Source organism: Chlorocebus sabaeus, chromosome 25 (genome assembly GCF_047675955.1).
Source record: "Chlorocebus sabaeus isolate Y175 chromosome 25, mChlSab1.0.hap1, whole genome shotgun sequence".
Taxonomy (NCBI): domain Eukaryota; kingdom Metazoa; phylum Chordata; class Mammalia; order Primates; family Cercopithecidae; genus Chlorocebus; species Chlorocebus sabaeus.
Window position 1 is genome coordinate 50,166,714 of NC_132928.1, and position 22,527 is coordinate 50,189,240.

General features: G+C 35.6%; 1 protein-coding gene across 2 annotated transcripts in view; it reads right to left on the reverse strand.

Moving 5' to 3' along the window:
* The window catches only part of TDRD5 (tudor domain containing 5), a 93,590-nt gene that overhangs the window by 54,518 nt on the left and 16,545 nt on the right, over positions 1-22,527 (reverse strand). For both annotated transcript variants that reach the window (XM_073011735.1, XM_073011734.1), the window contains exons 4-5: positions 12,196-12,279; positions 9,778-9,834 (exon numbers count right to left, since the gene is read on the reverse strand). In XM_073011735.1, the coding sequence (XP_072867836.1) occupies positions 9,778-9,834; positions 12,196-12,279 (141 nt within the window). The remainder of the gene's footprint in view (positions 1-9,777; positions 9,835-12,195; positions 12,280-22,527) is intronic.

Consider the following 22,527-nt stretch of genomic DNA (forward strand, 5'->3'; position numbering starts at 1 on the left):
AACATATACTTATGTTATATATAAACAGATATATAACATATACAAACTAAATCTTAAATGGTCAATGACCTCAAGTATTAAAGAGTAAAGGCTCACTTCCATACCAGTACAAAACAAACCAAGTGACCGATAATCCCTTACCATAAAACTTCTAGGTCAATGTCAAGTTCCTTTTAGAGCATATGGTAAACTAAGGTAAAAGTTAGGGTGGGCACTTTTCACTTCTCATTTTTAACAATGTCTGAATATAAAGCAAGTCTTCTTTTAAAAAAAAACAAGAAGAGAATGCACAAATTACAACAGTTGTAATAAAACTATTGGTATTTCTCTATTTTCCAATAAAGATAATATTCAATATCACTTCCAACATGTAGAGAAATTATTGTTTAAAAAATATTTCCTTAAATTTTATTATTTCGCCTTAGAAGTTTAGGAATAAAGGCCAGGCACAGTGGCTTATGCCTGTAATCCCAGCACTTTGGGAGGCCGAGGTGGGTGGATCACACGGTCAGGAGACCGAGACCATCCTGTCTGACACGGTGAAACCCCGTCTCTACTAAAAATACAAAAAATTAGCCGGGCATGGTGGTGGGCGCCTGTAGTCCCAACTACTTGTGAGGCTGAGGCCAGAGAATGGCGTGAACCCTAGAGGTGGAACTTGCAGTGAGCCAAGGTTGCGCCACTGCACTCCGTGGGTGACAGAGTGAGACTCCATCTCAAAAAAAAAAAAAAAAAAAAAAGAAGTTGGAATAAATGAGCAGATATCTATTGGTGTATTTCCCATAGCATACAGTTTGATTTTCTTGCCTTAGAAAAGAAGAAAAGTCATACCAAATGAAGACAGGAGACAATATATATGGCATAGACACATAGAATACATTCCTTAAACAGAAAACATTTTATATGTCTTAAAAGGACTGTCTATCATCAGTTATTTATTCCATAGTCAAAAGCATCACCAACATTGTTTTAGTTTCACTCATCTATAACAACTCTATCTTACATAAATTCTTAAAATATTAAACAAAATCTACTCCAAAGGGTTAAAAGTGAAATGTTCTCCCAAAGCTGCCTTCAGTCTTCATATTTTGCAGCTATTGTAGGTATTATTCTAAGAAAGACAATAAATATGTTGCATTTATTATATGTATTATCCTAAGGTGATAAATTTGCTTATTTCTGAGCCTAAAAAACAAAACAAAACCTGCTACATCTAAAGAGACTTTTTTGTTGTTGAATGACTTCTATCTTCATTCTTTAGATGCATTTCATACTGAAAAACTTATCGTGCAAATTATCTTTTTAATACAAATTTTAATGCTCTCAGTGGAAGACCTTCTGATATGTATCCTTATCTTGGCTCTTCAGGTAGTCTCCCATTTGAATTTTAATATATTATTCTCCATCCTTTTGGTTTTTAAAGTGAATAAGCTTCGGTTTCCTCAATTTATGTTGTGAATTTATTTTTGAGTTTTATATTGGGTTGTTATCTGCTAAATCGGTCATGAAAATGTTAAGTTGCCATCTTCCAGCTTTCTCCTCTGCACCAAGAGAAACAAGCAGATGAGAACACAGTGCTCATCTGGATTTCTCAATCATTTTGACTTGACAGCTCTTATTCAGAAATCACATTCTCCTTTAGAATTTATCTGTATTTTGGTAAAGTGTAATGATGCTGAGTGACTGATTATTAAAAAGCAGGATGTGAGTTTAATCAGGAACTATTTTAAAAATAAACACTTCAGTTAAATTGGCAAAAAACAAAACAACAAAAAATTCCTCAGTCACCTAGCAATCACTTCCCTGGAAGTAATCAGTATTGCCAGTTCCTTGTTAAAACGTTCCAGAAATTATCAAAACTCAAACATGATTCAACATAATAGATTACATATACTAGGTACATCTTGCTTTTTTTCAATTACTATATCAGTACATGAAACACAGTTGAGTTTTGCTCTCTGATCCTGAGACTCAGTTTCTTTTAAAAGGTTAGTCAGTTTATTATGTCAGATATATTTTATCCTAATTCCTTTGTTATGCTTTCCGCTTTACTGGCTCCCAACTATGAGCAATGAAGAAATTGATGGGCTGGGAATAGAGGCTCATGTCTGTTATCCCAGCACTTTGGGAGGCTGAGGCAGGAGGGACTGCTTGAGACCAGGAGTTAGAGACCAGCCTGGGCAACATAATGAGACTCTGCCTCTACAACTTAAAAAAACAAAACAAAACTTAGCTGGGCATGGTGGCATGTGCCTGTAATCCCAGCTACTCAGGAGGCTGAAGCTGCAGTAAGCTATGATTGTGCCACTGCACTCCAGCTTGGGTAACAGCAAGATCCTGTCTTTAAAAAAAAAAAAAAAAAAGAAATTGATATATTTCTACTCCCACCCTCCATACTTTCCTTCCATCTTCAACCAAATTCTAATTATCCTTTTCTTAGAGTTTAGATTTATGCCTTCAAATATGTGTATATATCCTGTTTACATGATTTTGTTTCCTCAAGGTCTGACAATCTTTATAGTACAAACACTTTATTTCCTGCAAATTAGCATAATAGATATCCCCACAGGCTTGATTAGATTTATGTTTGATCTCTTTGACAATACTATAAGTGATGCTATGTTCTAAAGAGGGGCACATAATATCTGGTCATCTCTTTTTTGGTGTTGTTAAGAGCCATTATTAGTCAATTTCTAGATGCATTACTTTAAGAGTTTTAATAGCAGCATTCTGTCAATTCCTTTTCATTACTTAGTTGGAACACTCTATAGATGTATGCTTCCCCTCCTGTTCTTTGCTTATGCAGCTGTATAAATTCATTTAGGAATGCCAAGATAAGTGATTGGCTCTATTTCCTTTTTTTTTTTTTTTTTTTTTTCTTTTGAGACGGAGTCTCGCTCTGGAGACGGAGTCTCAGGCTGGAGTGCAGTGGCCGGATCTCAGCTCACTGCAAGCTCCACCTCCCAGGTTTACCCCATTCTCCTGCCTCAGCCTCCCGAGCAGCTGGGACTACAGGTGCCTGTCACCTCGCCCGGCTAGTTTTTTGTATTTTTTAGTAGAGACGGGGTTCCACCGTGTTAGCCAGGATGGTCTCGATCTCCTGACCTCGTGATCCACCCGTCTCGGCCTCCCAAAGTGCTGGGATTACAGGCTTGAGCCACTGCACCCGGCTACCATTTTTAAAGAAAGTGAATTAGTTCCATCATCTTCTATGTTGAGTCATCAGTTTTTTTTAGTATCATATAAACTCACAGAATTAAATATATTCGATGGGCTTCAAAATATCGCAATTATTATCCTTATTGTAGCCTGAAATAATTCTTCAAGTGAATTCCTAAGCTATTCTAATGTGAACCTAGTTTTATTTAATTTTTTTATTTTTATTTATTATTATTATTATACTTTAAGTTCTAGGGTACATGTGCACAACGTGCAGGTTTGTTACATATGTATACTTGTGCCACGTTGGTGTGCTGCACCCATCAACTCGTCATTTACATCAGGTATAACTCCCAGTGCAACACCTCCCCCCTCCCCCCTCCCCATAATAGGCCCCGGTGTGTGATGTTCCCCTTCCCGAGTCCAAGTGATCTCATTGGTGAACCTAGTTTTAAATAGCTTCCTTGCTGGTCTGGTATGACAAGACGTTCCAAACTCAATTTATGTAACTAGGATATCCTTGTATACACAATTTGAATTATCTCCTAATTATTCATTTGCTTTTTCTCAAATTATACAATGGTCTCAGAATACTACCACCAATATAATGAAAACAAAATAATCTTGCATATGCTCACCCTTTCTTCTTCCACTATTTTGTGTAACTGTACTTTGTCTACATTAGCAGAGTATATTGCCACTAAATACTGCATTCTCTCCCCCAACCCTCATTTGATCTTAGTTATATAAATGGCATTCACTTTCAGTCCTTTTATCAATGTCTCTCTAGTGTGATTTTGGTTTTCTGATGTTCATTCTCCAGTAGATTCCTCAGGAAGCGCTCATGGGAACAAGAGTTCTTGAATTCTTGCATGGTGATAACAGCTGGTCTGGCTCTCTGGAACTGAAAGTCAGTTTTGCTAGCTACAGAATCTTTGGCTTATGCTTTGGGTATATAAAATAAGTTACTCCCTTTTCATCTAGCTTAAAACATTGCTGTGAGAATGTCTAATAATTTAACTTTTGTTTCCTTTATAAGTCACTTGCTGTTTTTGTTTAAATGCCCAGAACAAATTTTTTTCTTTTAAGTCCAGAAATTTGATATTTGGTCATTCTGAGTTGATATTGTCAGATATGCAGTGCGCTCTTCCATATAGTCTCAAATCTTCCATTCCAGTAAGGTTTACTTGAATTCTAGTTTTTAGGATTCATTCTGTTTCCTTCTTTGGCTTTATTACTCATGTTGGCTCTTCTTTGCCTGCTTAATACCTGTCATTTTCTCTTGAATCATCATTATCTTTCCTTTTTTTCCCTAAGATTTTCTTATGTAAAATTTCAAACAGAAAAAGTTGAAAGAACCGGATACTGAACTCTACCACTATAGAGTTGCTATGTCATCTGTGTATCCATCCATCTACCAACCCATCTTATCTTTTATATACATTTCAAAGTGACCTGTAGACATCAGTAGCCTTTACCTTAAAATAGGCCAGCATTACAGCATTAACTAGAAATCAGTATCTGTTCACTTTTAGGTAAAATTTACACACAGTGAAATCCACACAACTTAGGTTTCCCAGTCAACTAGCCCCGATAAATGCAGAACTGTGTAACCCAAAACCCTATTCAAGATACTGAACACTTCCATCACCTCAGAAAGTTCTCCCTTTCCCAGTCACCCCTAGAGACAATTTTTTCCACCACGGATTATCTTTGGCTATTGTATTATTTCATATAAAAGACATTCTACAGTATGCTGCTGTGTGAGACTTACTTCAGCAACTATTTTTCAGATTCATCCACACTGGTTCACGTATCAGCTGTTTACTTCTTTTTAATGTGGAATAGTATTTTGTTGTACAAACATACCACAATCTCTTCATTCATTCCCTTATTGATGAATAGTATGGTTATTTCCAGTTTTGGGCAGCTATAATGTATAAAGCTGTTATGAATACTCTTTATCGTGTAAGTCTTTGAGGACACAGACTTTGAATAAATATCTGGGAGTGTAATTCTGGGTCAAAGGACAAATACATACTTATAGGAAATTGTAAGAACATTTTCTACAGTAGTTGTACCATTTTATACTTGCGCCAAAAATGTGAGTTTATCATATGTTTATCAGTCACTCATATCTGCATGCGCCAAAAATGTGAGTTTATCATATGTTTATCAGTCACTCATATCTGCATTTGTGAAGTCTCTGTTCAAACCTTTGGGCCATTTACAAAAAGAACTGTTTGGCTTTCTATTATGGAGCTATAGACTGGTCTTTATGTATTCTGAATATAAGTCCTTTGTTAGATGTATGATCATAAATATTTCTTCCCAGTCTATGGTCTGCCTATTCAATTTTAAATGGGGTCTCCTAAATAGAAGCTAATTTTGATGAAGTCTCATTATCAGTTTTCTTTTAACTGATTACTGCTTCTGTATCCTAAGAAACCTTTGCCTGTCCAGGTCATTAACATATTTTAATTCTTCTAGAAGTTTTAGAGCTTTAATTTTTTCATTGAGGTCTATGATACATCTTGAAATAATTTTTGTACATGGTATCAGGTTGAAGGTGGGTTTTTTTTCTTTTTTTTTTTTGTATTCAGTTGTATCTTGCATTCAGTTGTTCCAGTATCATTTGTTGAAAATATTTTTGCAAGCTCCTGGTTTTAAGTAATCTTTCTGTATCAGCCTGCCAAAGTGCTGAGGTTACAGACAAGAACCACCACGCCCAGAGCTGAAAATACTTTCTTATCTCTTTTGAATTCCTTTGGTACCTTTCTCAAAAATCACTTCAGTGTATATGGGTGGATCTCCTAAGCAAGTACTGTAAGGCCAGACAAATTCATGGATTTGTTAGTATCTACAAATAGCCTGCAAGAATTATGATGGGGACTATATTGAATCCATACATTAATGTTATCATGTTCATATAATGTTATCAATAAGAGTCTTCTCACCCATGAATATGTTATACCTCTCCATTTATTAGTCTTCAACTTCTCAACAATGTTTATTAGTTTTTGGTGTACATGATTTATGTTTCTTTTGTTAAACTTATTTCCAAGTAATTTGATGATATAATAAACAGAATTTTTAAAATTTCATTTTCTGATAGTTTGCTACTTACATATGAAAATACAATTGATTTCTGTATACTAACCTTGTATATTTGACCTAATAAACTAGTTCTAGTAGCTTTTTTCATGGATTCCTTAGTATATTCTACATGAACAATCATGTTTTCTAGAAATAAAGTTTAACTTTTTCTCTTTTAGGTTTTCATGCCTTTTATTTCCTTTTCTTATTACACTGGTAAGAACTTGCAATACAATGTTGAACAGAAGCCGTATGACTGGATATACTTGCCTTGTTCCAGATTTTAAGGGGGAATTGTTCAGTGTTTCACCATCGAGTATGACAAGTATATTAATAGGTTTTCACCAATGCACTTTATCAGAATGAGGAATTTCTTCTCTATTCCTAGTTTTCTGAGAGCTTCAATTGTGGATGGGTATTAAATTTTGATAATTCTTTTTCTGCAGCTACCAAAATAATCACATGGCTTTTCTTCCTGGTTATTCTATTAAAATGGTGAATTACCTTAATTCCTTTTGAAATGTTACTTCAACCTTGCATTCTGAGGATAAACCCCTCTTGTTCAGGGATTGCTGAATTCAATTTACTACTGTTTTGTAATAGACTTTTTGTGCCCACGTTATGAGAAACATGTCCTAATTGGTTTCTTGTAATGTCTATGTCAAGCTTTAGTAGCAGGACAATGTATTCATAGAATGAGTTGGGGAGGCCAGGCATGGTGGCTCATGCCTGTAATCTCAGCACTTTAGGAGGCTGAGGTAGGAGGATTGCTTTAGGCCAGGAGCTAAACACCTGCCTGGGTAACACAGTGAGACCCTGTCTCTAAAACAATTTTTTGTTTTAATTGGCTAGGCATGGCGCCACATGTCTGTAGTCTCAGCTACTCAGGAGGCTGAGGCAGGAGGACTACTTGACAGCAGAAGGTCAAGGCTGCAGTAACCCAAGATCATGCCACTGTACTCCAGCCTGGGTGACAGTGACTCTTTAAAGGAAAAAAAAAAAAAAAAAAGGCATGAGTTGGGGAATATTATCTGCTATTTTAAGAAACAATCTGTACATGACTAATATAATTTCTTCCTTAAATGTTTTACAGAATTTACCAGCAAAACCAACATACATCCTTTCCAGTCTTACTGTACCACTTCAAATAAAATATAAGAATCTTGCAACCCTATAGTTCCAGGTACTACCCCTCCACTCATTATGCAGTAGTTTTCATATGCATTACATGTTCATGTTATAAACCCAATTATTCAATGCTGTAATTTTTGCTTTAAACAGTCATATATTTTAACTGATCAAAAAAGGCAGTCTTTCATATATGCCCAGATATTTACTACATCCTTTATTCAATCCTTCCTGAAGATTAAAGTTCCAATCTGGCATTATTTCCTTCAGCCTGAAGAATGTTATTTAGCATTCTTATAGTACCAGTCTGCTTGCAATTCTGGTTACCTGAAAATGTCTATCTCATCATCTTCATTCTTGATATTATCACTGGATATAAAATATTGGGTTAACATTACTTTTCTTTTGTGTACATTAAAGATGTCATTCCATTGTCTTCTAGCACTGCTTCAAGAAGTCAGCCATCATTTGTATCACTGTTCTCCTGTATGAAGTGTGTTATTTTTAGTCTGGCTGCTTTCAGAATTTTCTACTTATATTTGGTTTTCTGCATTCTTACTATGATGTGCCTATGTAAGGTTTTCTCTGTATTACTTGTTTGGGGTTTTCTGGGCTTCTTAGATTTATAAACTTCTTTCACAAGATTTGAGAAACTTGGGTCATTATTTTTTCAAATATATTTCTGCTGTGCTTTCTTGGGCTCCAATTATATTGATAGATACAGTAGACCGTTTGGTATTATTCCACAGGTCTCAGGTCACTCAAGTTCTGTTTTGTTTCCCTGTTCTTCAAATTGGATAATTTCTATTGATCTGTCTTGAAGTTTACTAATGCTTTCTTCTGCCATTTTCAATTTATTAGTGAATTTTTTTACTTCAGATATTTTAAGTTATGAAAATCACTTGGTTTTTATAGTTTCTTTTTCTGCACTGAAATATCTTATCTGCTCATTCACTCTGAATACATATTCCTTTATATCCTTTAATATAGTTAAAAGAGTTACTTTAAAACCTTTTTTGCTGACTTCAATAACTGCACCATCTCAGAGTTTCCATTGATTACCTTCTCTTTGTCAAAGGGTCACATTTTCTTGTTTCTTACTATATCTAGTAATTTTGGTTTGTGTTCCAGGCATCATGATAGACGTATTGTAGAGAATCTGGAATCTTTTATGCTCCTTTGGACAGTATTGTTTAAGTTTGGCTGAACTTCAACCCAAAATCTGCCACCCTGTGTTGGGCAACAGCTGAAATATCTTCAGTTCTTTCAGCCTGAAAAGAACAGAGGCTGCTCTATGTCTGCCCCAAGCATGTGCAGTTAAAGGTCAGGCAGAGAGCTGAGCAGAGCTTATGTGCCAGACACTGTTCTAAGTGCCTTATTTTTAAGTCATTTAAACTTCACGAAACTCTATAAAGTAGGTATTATCTTGACCTAACATATTGTCTATAAGATAGCACATAGAATTACGTATCTTAACCATCAGGCTATACTATCTCACAGTATCTATGCTTTTACCTATAAATATCCTACAGTTTTCATGGCACAGTAGTTAAGAGTTAGGATTCTGAAGCCAGACTGCCCAGGTTAAAATCTTGGCTCCACCTATTACCAGATGTTTGATGCTTAAGCAAGTTATTTCTCTGTGCCTCTATTTGTTGTGAAAAACAAAACACACATATCTCAATATGGAAGATGCTCTGAATAGAGCCTGGCACACAGTTAACGTATGTATAGGACTTATCTTTTTAAAAACTGGATATATGGCATTATCTGAATTATTCTGCAACTTCATTTTTTTTCACTCAATATTATGGTTTTAAAAATGATCCATGTTGCAGAGCAGATTTATTTTATACTACTACATACAATTCCATTGTACAACTATCCTACTGATGACCGTTTGTTTCTCATTTGTTCCTATGTTGTGCTGTGCACTTCTTTACATGTCTTCATGTGTACATGTGCAAGAGTTTCTCTAGAGTGCAAATGTAAAAGTGGAACTACTGGATCCTTGAGGGTGCACACCTTCAACTTTACTTGATAATGCCAAAGTGCTCCCTAAGAGCATTTTGTCCCACACACAGTATATGAGGTATTCTGCTTCTCTGCATCCCCACTGACACTTGGTATAATACTGTCAGACATTAATGAGATAATCTTTATTCTAATAATATTGTAACAATAAGTGGTAAAAATATCCTTCCTATACATAATCAACTATTTACTAAATATCATATTCTCAAGTCTCATAATAAAGACACTAAAATGCAAAACAAAATGCTTCCATTTTAGAGCATAGACCTGGAGAATCCAAGGAGTAGCTACAAAATTTCCATCTATCAGAAGAAATATAAGCCATAAAAAATTAGGGTTGGGGAAAAGCAAAACACTTACCTCATACTCTCCAAGCAGTTTAGAAATAAACAAACCCTCTGGGAACTTAGATACAACCTAATAAATAGAAAGTGAAATACAATATAGACACAACTGAAATGCTGACTGACACAATATTAAAATAATATAAACAAATAACAAAGGAAAAAGTAACATTATTAAATGAATTTTAGTCATATTACATTGTTTTTTAAAAAATGATTTTCCAGTTTTAAATAACATCAGAACAAAAGAGACTGTGATTTCCAACATTTCCAGAGTTGAGAAATCATTATAACATGATATTGCAATACCACAACTCTCCAGAAATTCCTGCACTTCTTTAAGCTCAGCTAACACATTTAACTTCAGCTCACATAAAACATCCTATAGCACAATTTCAATCATTTTAATTACTAGAAAAGAAATGCAATAAACGCTACAAAAAACTTTGGAAAATACAGTTAAGCAAAAATAAGATCTGTAAACAGCATTATTGTCCATATGAACATCAAAATATCTATTTAATATTAAAATAAGTCAATATTTCTATAACCAGCTTTTAAGTATCATACCAAAGACATCTTTCCATGTCAGTAAAAACAGATAAACATTTTTACTGGCCACAGATATTTCAAAATATTAAAGACACCTAAATTTATTTGATGTTCTATTTTGTTTCTAATTTTTCATCCCAAATATTGCAATGGTTATCCTCATGCTTGAGTTCTGCACACTAGTTCAATGATCTTTAGAATAATTTCCTGAAAGTAGACTTACTCGATCCCAATAAAGTATAAAAATCTTTGTTTTCTAAATTTTTCCAGATATATTTTATACAAAATTCTAATTCAAGCTTCAGAAAAATATAAAGTAAAAATTATTTCAAAATCCTGTGACCCAGAGACACCCATTGCTACATTTAAAGAAACATTAACCCTATATGTGTGCACATACGTTATTCATGATTTTATATGAAAGAACAATTCTAAACACACTATTCTCTAAAACCTGTTTTTAAAGTCCAACAATATGTTAAGGAGAAACTTCTATGTAAACTAAGAGAGACATACATAAACTTTCTTATAAGCTACATGACATCCCTAGTTTGGAGAATATCCAATATTAATAACCAATCCTTTAAAATTAATGCCTAATTTTTCTCTAATTTTTGGTCACAAAAAAATCATATTCACTCTTGTAAATCCAGCCTTTGGGAGGCTGAGGTTGGGGAATGCCTAAGGCCAGGAGTTCAAGACAGGCCTGGGCAACACAGCAAGACCCTGTCACTACAAAACCTTTTTAATTAGCTGGGTGTGGTGGCATGCACCTGTAGTCCCAGCTACTCGGGAGGCTGATGCGAGAGGATTGCTTGAGCCCAGGAGTTGATGGTTGCAGTGAGCTATGATTGCACCATGGCATTCTAGCCTGGGTGACAGAGCAAGACCTCATCTCTTTAAAAAAAAAAAAAAAAAAAAAAAGTCATATTGAACATCCTTTAACAAATAATGATTGGACACTTGCTCAAGTGTCTAAACAAACAAACAAAAAAAAAAAACAGGGCCTGAATGCATCAAGGTTTTTACATCTCTCCTAGTAAAATCATGACAGTTGAAATGGAATAATATAAGGCAGTACAAGCTGTAATAGTACCTTGATTACTCGAAGCAAGATTAACAGCTCCCACCAAAAATTTAAGTGTACATAACTCTTTGGCTCAATACATAACACCAAAGAGCTTTCCCTTATTAGTAAGGCAAAACAAGTAAGACCAATGACATAAACAGGCAATTTACATAAAAAATATATATGACTACTAAGCATATGAAAAGATGCTTAATGTAAAAATCAAGAGATAAACTAAAACAATGTGATTGGATAATAACACCTGTCAGTGGGAGTATAAATTTGTTCAAGCATTTTAGAGGGCAATTTAGTAATATTTATAATCAAAATATAAGATGCCTCTGACTAGCAATTCCACTTCTGGAAAAATGTCCATGGACATTAACTGGAGTACTTTTTCCATAGCCAAAGTTAAAAACACCAAAACTTTAATCAATCATGGATCTCTACATGAAACAGAGTACATCAGTATATGGGATACCACACACTAGAATAATATTTAATGTACATTTATAAAATTGGTATTTGGAAAGATCTTGAACTGTTTGTCAACAGTGATTTATTGGGATGGGGGGAAGAAGGAAAGGAAGACAGAACTTATGGAAGAACTTATTTGCTAAATAGTTTTACATTAAAAATTTTTAGGAGTGCATATTTTGTTTCTTTTTCTTATTCTAAAAGAATTGTCACTTAGTTTGCAGTATATTAGAAAAGATTAGATGTAAACTAATACTTGCAGACAAACTCAACCACAAATGATATATAAATTTATAAATCAATTATTATTGTCTCACAGAAACAGAAATTACTTACAAATTTTATCTTATGTTTTAGTTCTGAACTGATAGTTCCTCCAGGTCCAATTTGTGCAATAACTGATTTGAATGTGTTCTCCAGCTATGAAAAAAGAAAAAAAAGTCAAGTCATAGTCCCCCTGCCCAAAGAAAGTCAAAGGTAGATCTAAACAATATGTAAAGAAAAAAATGTATAAAAGGAGACATATTGCAATTAAATAGACAAAATACTGTTCTTAAGAGGAACTGTAACATTTCATACCATATGAAATACACTTAGAGTAGATAGAATCATTATGAAACTAAATGCTGAGGAATTTTCTAGGTTAACTAACATTCCCTAACACAATTATTCTAGAGTCTATTACTCAATCCCATATTCTTACCCAGAAAGAATTGTTACTAATTTTCTCCTATTTATGAAAGTATTCCATGTTTATTAAAAAGCATACTTAATGAATGCCTAATGCAGGGAAGAGATGGGATGGTGGAACATTCCTGGATGGTGGGACAACTGGCCCTAAAGGGCAGGAAGGAAAAGTTTTTCTGTTGTAATAGAAGCAAAGAGAGTGGGGGAAAGGGTAGGGGTACAAAGAAAGGCTCTGTGAATGTGGCGTCAGAAGTACAGACAGTTAATATCTGATAGCTCCTGCATTCTCTGAGTTGAGCAGCAAGGCCCACTCCTGAAAGTAGAAGGAAAGAGGAGGGAGGTTAGACATTTCAGAAAGTAGAAAAAGTGGGAAAATAAAGTTAAGGAAATATTGGATGATAACCTGAACTTAGCAGGTAGGAAGTGAGGACAGGAGGAATCTGAGTTAAGACAGTAGGAGTCTAAGGATTTTAGTAGAGAGAATTCAATGGCATACAGAGGCCCCACTAAAATAAAATAATCATGCATGGGAATAATTGAAAAGTAAGCTGGAAGGACAGGAGGATGTGATCAGAAAGTAGCAGGGAGAATATCCATTTAGCCAAGGTCCAGTGAAGAGCCACAGCAGGAGAACTAAAGCAGAGTGAGATTGTGGAGTTATGTTCAGTCGACATTAAAGTTGATAACTGAATAAAAAAAAAAGTTAAGTCACAAAGATATAAAGAAAAATACCAATTACCTAAAATCCTACCACCTAGACACAATCACTATTAATACTTTTTCCTTCTCAACTGTTTCTTTTGGTCTTTCTTCTTACTCTTACTTGGCCTGACATAACTTACAAACTGTGTGCCCTTTTAGGTCTCAGTTTCTTCACCCGAAAAATGAAGACAATCTCCATCTCTCACAAGGCTGACAAGAAAACTAAATGTGATGAGGCACAAAGAGCGCGTAACATAATGCCTGGCACATGGTGTGAGCATGACCCTTGCCTGCTCCTCTGGCAAGCAGCGCTTACCATTGCAGGATTCTCCCTCTGGCACTGACTACTCTTCTTTTCATCCAGTATCATTGGCACAGCATTCAGCGGAAACTCCTCCAAGTTTTGGCAAGTGCATGGCTCCCTGTCAAGCTTCTGAGGGTTTTCCCCTATTTTCACATTTTCTTGGGCATTTCCATGGGTCTGGGAAGGAGAGGATTAGATACCTATGATTACATCATTAGCTTTAACAAAAGGTCCTAGCCCTTAGTCTTAGATTCTTTACTTTTCTTCTGTAGTTGCCATGCAATAATTTCCTAAAGGTCTCCCAGTGATCAGTAAGATAATCTTTCTCAAGATAACTGATCTTTCCATCCGAAGGTTCTCCCGCCATTTGCAGATTCGATAACAATAACGTATTAAATTGTCACTGTGTGCTAGGTGTTTCAGGGACAAAAGATGATTACCTTTGACAGTGCAATTCCTCTCAAGGCACTTACAATTACGTAGGGAAGTGAGATCAACGCATAAACATCTATAACCTAAGGCTGTAAGTACCATTAAGCTGTAAACACACAGAAGGCTTCCTTTCGTAAGGACCTTGCAGGATGGAGAGAATTCTGCAGACAGACATGGTAGAGAGAACACTGAAGGTAGAAGGAACTTCATAAAGAAAATTGAATAAAATAGTTTGCCTAAGGCATTAGGGAAATAGTGAAAGAAAAACTAGAAAGGTAGATTAATGTCCTATTACAGAATACCTTAAATGCCAAGCTGAGAAGTTTTTCTTGGTTATACAGGCAAAAACAGAGATACTGACACTAGAGATTTTTAGCAAGGGAGAGGGATTATCAGAACTGTAATCTGGCAACAGAAAATTAGATTGGATGGGTGGACAACCAGTTAGGAAACCACTGCAACTCTCTAGGCAAGAGTTTTAACTGGGGTGCTGGGAGAGAATAGAAAAAGAAGGGATATGACAAAGGTGGAATCCACAGAAATTAGGAAAGACAAGAGAGAGGAAGGAATCACTGATTCTACAGGGATGAATGATGAGACCAGAAACAGCCTCAAAGACCTCAAATTCTGTGTAGGAAACAAAAGTACCATGGAACAGAGAGGTAGGCTTTTGTTATTTTTTAATCAATTCTAAAAGTTTGGAAAACTGGGAGGTAAATGGCAGGATGGTGATTACAGACTTGATGTGTCTCTCTGGATCATGGCTTATGACAATGGTTAGCAAATTATGGCCTCTTTTTGTGCTTCCCATAAGCTAAGAATGATTATATTTTTAAATGGCTGTGGGAAAAGGTATTATTTGGTGACATGTGAAAATTATATGAAATTCAAATTTCAGTGTCCATAGTTTTATTAGAACACAGTCATATTCACTCATTCATGTATTGTCTATGGCTGCTCTTGTGCTGTAAGGACAGCATTTAGTAGATGCAGAGAACATTTAGCCTGCAAAGCCTCAAATATTCACTATGTAGTCTATAAGAGGAGATATTTGCCAATCTTGGGTTTAAGATAGCAAAATGATGAGCAAAATGATGAGCTTTTAGCTAGGAATAGAATGCTTCTGAAAAAAGTAAAAAAGTTTATCTCAAGCAAAATGTCTAAATTAAGGTAACTTTAAACTGAATGCAGTGGAGATTTTTTAAAGCCCAGGAAAAGTTTGGGATATCTATAATTATAGAGGGCAGAAGTTATAATGTGGAAGGGAAAAGTAAGACTGGGAGGTAATCAGTGATTTCAACAATGCTTTTAGTGTCAGATGCCTGTACATCAAACATGAAGAATGGGAAATAAATCAAGTTAATAAGATAGAACTAGAAAATGAAGATGGAAAGTAACAAAATACACTATATTCAGATAGGAGCTTATAGGACCACAGAAGAGAAAGAGCTTTGAATCAAAAAGATATACTTTTCAGAAAAAAGAACCAAAACATGAATAGGCAATAAAACAGAAGACTAAGTAGCAAATTAAAGCATAAAGCTGAACCTCAAATAAATACACATTAAAAGATACAGTTATTTGTCCATCAAATTATAAAATTTAAAAAATACCCACTTATTCATTCAACAAATATGCACTGAGATCATACTATGTGCTTCACACCGTATTAAGTGCTGGATATACAGAGATAAATAAACTAGATACGGTCCCTGTCCTCATGGAACTTGCAGAGATAGACCTGAATTGATCATAAATATATGTAATTACAATTATTATAATGAAAAAAACTCACAGTCCACATGATCTTACTTATATGGGAAGTACATAAAAGTCAAACTTGTAGACACAGAGTAAAATGATGGTTACCAGACACTAAGGGGTGGGACGATTGAGAAGGCACTGGCCAAAGGACACAAAATTTCAGTTAGGAGGAGTAAGTTCAGAAGATCTATTGTGTATCATGTTGACTACACTTAAAAATATATTTTGTATTTGAAAATTAAGAGTAAACTGTAAGTGTTCTCATCACAAAAAAATGACAAGTATGTGAGGTAATACATGTCAAACAGCTTGATTTAGCCATTCCACAATGTATACATACATCAAAACATCAAGTTGTGTACCATACATAAAATTTTTACTCGTCAATTAAAAATATGTTTAAACACCCCTCCCCCGAGTGTCACAAAAGGATGCCTGAAGGGCAATGCAGGTGGGTGGGGAGGGATCTCTGAAGGATACTGTCCATTTGTACAGAGTAACAGCAAAGGTACAAGGAAAGGAGCACACACACAATCTATGCGAGTGTCAAATGAAACAATTCTTATGGATGACAGCCTAGCCACATACAGGATAAGCCATAAAAGTAAACATTCCTTTCAATCAATGATGGCTCTTCTAGAAATTTATCCTGTGGAGTAACAGAGATGTGCACACACTTGAGCAAGATTTTCATCAAAAGGTTATTTTTAATAGCAAAAACTGAATATAGAGCAAATGTCCAACTTAGGCTATAAGTTAAATTACGGCACATCATACCATCAGTTAAAATTATGTTGCATTAGAATATTTAATAATGTTGCATGTTAACAATGCATAAGAGGAAAAAAAGCAGGTCACAAACTAAGAACCAGAATGATTTTAATTTTTTAAGTCAAATTTTCACGTGATAAGAGTACACAGGTGATTTTTATTTTCTTCTGTACTTGTCTGTATTGCAAGTTTTCTGTAATCAATCTATATGACTTTTGTAATAAAAAATTTAAAACCAGACAACTGGATAATTTAGAAACATCTACTGATGAATGCATTTTGGAAAAAGGATGCATGAGGCTAAAAGCAGAAAGAAACAGAAGCTACATCTCAGATGAATATACTTCAGACCTTTTTGCTATATGGGAAAACATTAATACATTTCTTACAAAGATCACAAAACTGGCACAGAAACATACAGCAGCAATGCTTTCAGCTGCTTAAATATTTGTTAGGTATATGCTATAGTATAGCTGTATCCCTCTCTACCCCCTACTCCCCAAATCCCTAAGTTGAAATCCTAACCCCCAAGGTGATAGTATTAGGAGATGGGGCCTTTGGGAGGTGATTAGCTCATGAGGGAAAGGCCGCTGTGAATGGGATTAGTGCCCTTATAAGAGAGGCCTTGGTGAGATCCCTTGCCCCTTCTGCATTGTGAGTACACAAGACCTCTATCTATGAATGAGGAAGAAGGCTCTCACTGGACACCTTATATGCCAGAGTCATGATCTTTGACTTCTCAGCCTTCAAGAATGTTGAAAAATAAATGTTTGTTGTTTACAAGCCACCCAGTTTGTTGTAGCTTGTTATAGCAGCCAGTACTAAGACCCTATAAATAGGATTATGTAGGGTCTAACTTATTTGACTAAAAGCCAGGCAGGATGGAATTTGATTTGCCATACTAAATACTTCATCTGAACTTGTGGGAAAATAGCTACAGAACAGCTACTCTAAGTTGGCCAGAGAATATAACCCCCAAAGAACTGCATTAATTAACCCACTGAGTAGCTCCTTCTGATAATTCTTAATATATCCAATTATTTATCAAGGATACTCTTGAACTACAGTTGAGTCAGGTTATCAGGTGAAATAAAATGTTTCACCTCTTATATGCAATGCCAAGCAAAGCATCTAATTCATGTAAAAACTATCAATTGTTTAGGTGCAAATTAAAAGTTACGTGCAAACTAAGACCACCCTGATTTCATTTAGATGAGAAGATATTTCTTTGTAACTCCAAGTTTATCTACCTTAATCTCATGGTGAATGCTACAATAAGGTCTTGAATCTGTAAGACAGAGGGGGCAGGAAACAGGTAAAATGGAGTACTCTTTTTTTTTTTTTTGAGACAAAGTTTCTGTCGCCCAGGCTGCAGCACAGTGGCGTAGTCTCGGTGCACTGCAACCTCTGCCTCCTGGGTTCAAGAGATTCTCCCACCTCAGCCTCCTGAGTAGCTGGGACTACAGGCACGTGCCACCACACCCCAGCTATTTCTTGTATTTTTAGTAGACATGGGGTTTCACCATGTTGGCCAGGCTGGTCTTGAATTCCTGACCTCAAGTGATCCGCCCACCTCGGCCTCCCAAAGTGCTAGGATTACAGGCATGAGCCACTGCACCTGGTAGGATGGTGTACTCTTAAATAGTATTAAGGCTAGAGATCCTAGAAAGGCAAGATCTCTATTCTTTGACAAATTGCTACTCTTAAAGGTAAATACCTATTAACGGAAAGCAATGTAATCTGTGGTCTAGAACTACACACAATGCAGAAAATTCTGATGACCTAGGCTGGACACAGCACCTGAGGCCTCACCCACTACAAAGTATAGCTAAATCCATACGCTATTCACCCATTAAAATGTTCATTTCTCCTCTAAATTCCCTCTCAAGAGGTCAAAATAAAACTGAATGCCTTTCAAAAGAGGCCTTAAACTGTTCTAACAAATTGTTTTGTGAAATAAAGCAATGGGCAGGGGTGGGATACAAATGGCCAAGCCAGCCTGTTTCTCTTGCAGGAGGAAAGTGAAGATATTCTGATCCTCATTTTACAAAGGAAAAACTTTTTTTCATTTTAATAATATTTTCTTGTGACAAAAATGATGCACGTTCACTATGGAAGAACAAAAGATACAGATGATCAAAAAGAAAAAAATTTACACTTTAACTTTGTTATATGTTTTTCTATGCACATAAAAACATAAACTTGTAGAGTTTTGAGGAAACACCTAGCAAACTAATAGATCTACAGTTTTGAAGAAATGGAAAGATGCACTTTTTGTAAATAGGATTATGTGAGATCTGATAATTATGTAGTGTTTGTCCTACCATAAATTAAAATTCATAGTTTAGGAATTAGAACCCATCCCCCTCTCAGAACAAGATTTAAATTGTTCTGGTGGCAAAAACTTCAACTGGAAGTGAACTGTGGTTATTACGTTGCATCTATGAGGAATTATTAGAGCTGCAAAACTCAGGATGAAACTCAAAGAAAATACAGAAGAAAGTGTATCTGCATCTCTCTCACTCCTCAACTTGGAGCCATGCCATGAGCAAATGTCCTCAACTCTGCATTCGTTATTGCCTGGCTCTCACAGTTAAAAGGTAGAGTCTTCCTGCTAAATTCTACAGAGTGGAAAATTTCTGAAAAAAAGAAATATACATTATAATTATTTTTTTCTGGAAGTTTTAGTCAGCACAATAAATTTAGAAAATGGAAATAAGAACTTCAAATACTGAAAAGGGAACAGCAAATCTACTGTTCATAAATGATAGGGTAGTCTACTTGGAAAACCTATGGGAAAACTATTGAAAAACCAAGTTTGCTACGGTAGTTTCAAAACAATATTTAATAGTCAATTTCTTTCTTTCTAAACCATGAGCACTTAGAATTCCAGTCTTAATGGCAAAAACAGTATCACAACTGGCCAGGCGTGGTGGCTCATGCCTATAATCCCAACACTTTGGGAGGCAGAGGCAGGCATTCAAGGTCAGGAATTCAGGACCACCCTGGCCAACGTGAGGAAACCCCATCTCTACCAAAAAATACCAAAGTTAGCCAGGTGTGTTGGCACGCCCCTGTAATTCCAGCTACTTGGGTGGCAGAGGCAGGAGAATCGCTTGAACCCAGGAGACAGGTTGCAGTGAGCTGAGATCGCACCACTGCACTCCAATCTGGGTGACAGAGCAAGGCTCCATCTCAAAAAAAAAAAAAAAAGTATCACAACATATAATATCTAAGAATACAATTTCGAGAAATGTGCCAAACTCTAATAAAGAAAACTACATATCTGCAATGAAAGGCATAAGATTAATACTTGAATAAATAGAGAACTACAACACATTAATGAATGAATACACTCAATGAAATGCATGAAGTCTCTTTGAATACACTTAATGAAATGTATGAAGTCTCTTCAAAAATTTTAAACTTAATTCTAAGAAATCTCATTGAAATTCTGGAACTTACAAAAACAATTCTAAACTTTCAGGAAAAAAAATAGGAAAAAAGTCTGAAAGGAGACTAACCAGGGGAGACTTGTCTTAAAAAAACATTAAAATGAACTTTTTAAAAGTAATAAAAATGGCTGATTAAAAAATCAACTTTGTCAGTAACCAAAAATGGATGTGAAACAATTAGACTCTATGTTTGGCTTTTTGATGAGAAAAAATTTTTGTACTTAACCATCGTTCAAGGATTGACATTTGAGTTAATAACAACACAGAATCCTATGAGTTACATAATCAGAAACTACGGGAAAAAAAGACACTACCACGCTCCGAGTTGAGGCATATACTGATACTTTTCTGGAGGTCAGTTTAACAAAAGCCATTTTAAAAAATGAAGATTTTCTTTGATGAAAAGAATGAGAAAGAACAGAACAATTCATGATAATCTTTCTGAATTTCAAAGAAAAAGAATTTGACAAGCATTCAGTTAGTCAGCTTACCTACAAAGAAAGATAAACAGGCTGGTTTCAGGCTTCTTCAGCACAGGAAATGTCAAAAGAAATCAAAATAATCTAAAAACAGGAAAATTACTAAGAAAGCAACAAATAAACACTCTTTCTTGGTAGTAAGACTATAACTCCTTTTAGGCTGAGTTTTCTGTATTAAGAATTACTTTCACCATTTAAAATAAAAGTTATGGCTTCCACTCTCCTGTCATAAACAACTAGAAAACTGGAAAAATGTATGAAACAATGATTTAGAGCTGTTGAATAACAACGCAGAACTGAGAGGTGAGCCTTGAACCCACCCCTCCTACACCCTGCCCACTTTACAGCCTGGAGAGCCTTCAGGATAGTGTAGGAAGAAGCAACAGAAACAGAGCCTGGCAGTCTAGATGAATTGAGGAGACAGATTTTGAGATGATGAGGATGCTAAAATTTACAGGATTGAGTATGGAAAAGGAGGAGTGACACAGAAATAGCTCTAGAGATCCGCAGAGGAACTCCCTTAAGTTTCTGGATGAGTACCGGTCTGTGCAAGTGGAGAGAAGTTCTTTGAGGCTGGAGAAACAAACAAGAAGCAACAGGCTGAACAACACTCCGAGCTCACATAGGGCTAGGAACAGTGTTCCCACTAGACAGAGTAGGAGTACTTCGTAATACATTGAGTCAATCCTTAGAAAGGTAATGCTTCAGTGGTGGGGCTAAATTAGCCCTAGATTGAAGGCTGTTCTGGACCCGCGCATCTTGGTCTGCTCAGGCTGCCATAACAAAATACCATAGACTGGGTGGCTTAAACGACAGAATTTTTCTTACAGTTCTGGAGGCTGGGAAGTCCAAGATTAAGGCATAGGTTGAACATCCCAAATACAAAAATCTGAAATTTGAAATGCTCCCAAATCCCAATCTTTCAACGCCAATATGATGCCACAAGTAGAAGATCCTACACCCAACCTTATGTGATGAATCACAGTCAAAACACAGTCAAGACTTTGTTTCATGCACAAAATTATCTAAAATATTGTATAAAATTGCCTTCAGCTTATGTATATAAGGTACATATGAAACATACATGAATTTCATATTTAGACTGGGATCCCATCTCCAAGATATCTCATTACGTATACGCAAATATTCAGATAAGGGGTACTCAACCAAGCATTTCAGATAAGGGATATTTGACCTGTACTACCCAATTTGGTTCCTGGTGAGCACTCTCTTTCTGACTTGCAGGTGGCCACCTTCTTGCTGTGTACTCATATGGCCTTTTCTCAGGGTGCTCCCGTGGAGAGAGCAAACTCTCTAGTGTCTCTTCTTATAAGCTGTTCATCCCATCATAAGGACCCCACCTTCATGACCTAATCTAACCTTAATTACTCCCTAAAGACCCCATCTCCTAGTATCATCATATTGGAGGCTAGGGCTTAAATGTATAAATATGTGGAGAACATAATTCAGTCTATAGCACCCACTCTAATACAGTGTAAAAGAAAAACTCAAAATGATCAAATTGAGTCAAAGTAATTTATATGTAAAGCGCAACAATGAAATATTCACAATGGTCTAGCATCCAGTCAAAAGTTACCAACCATGTGAAGTTGTAGAATATGATCATGTCAGGGGAAAAAAATCAATAGGGAAAAAAAACTGGAAATGGCACAGATAATAAAACTAGACAAGCCCTCTAAAACAGTTATTATAAACCTTACATACATGCTTATGTCCATAAAGTATTAACATAATGAATAGAAGAAATGAGGATATTAAAAAGACCTACGTGGAATATCTGAAGATGAAAAATGCAACATCTGAATGAAAAATAATCTGGATGGAATTAGGTTACATTCTGGAGAAAAGATTAACCAGTTTGAAGACAGCAATGAGAACTATATAAAATGAAGCACACAGTGGGGAAAAAAAGGGAATTGCAATGAAAGAAAAAGAGCATCAGTGACCTGCAAGAAAATAACAAGCAGTCTAAAATAGATGTTATTGTACTCCAAAAGAGAAAAAGAGAAAAAAATATTTGAAGACAAAATATCCAGATTTCATGAAAATTATA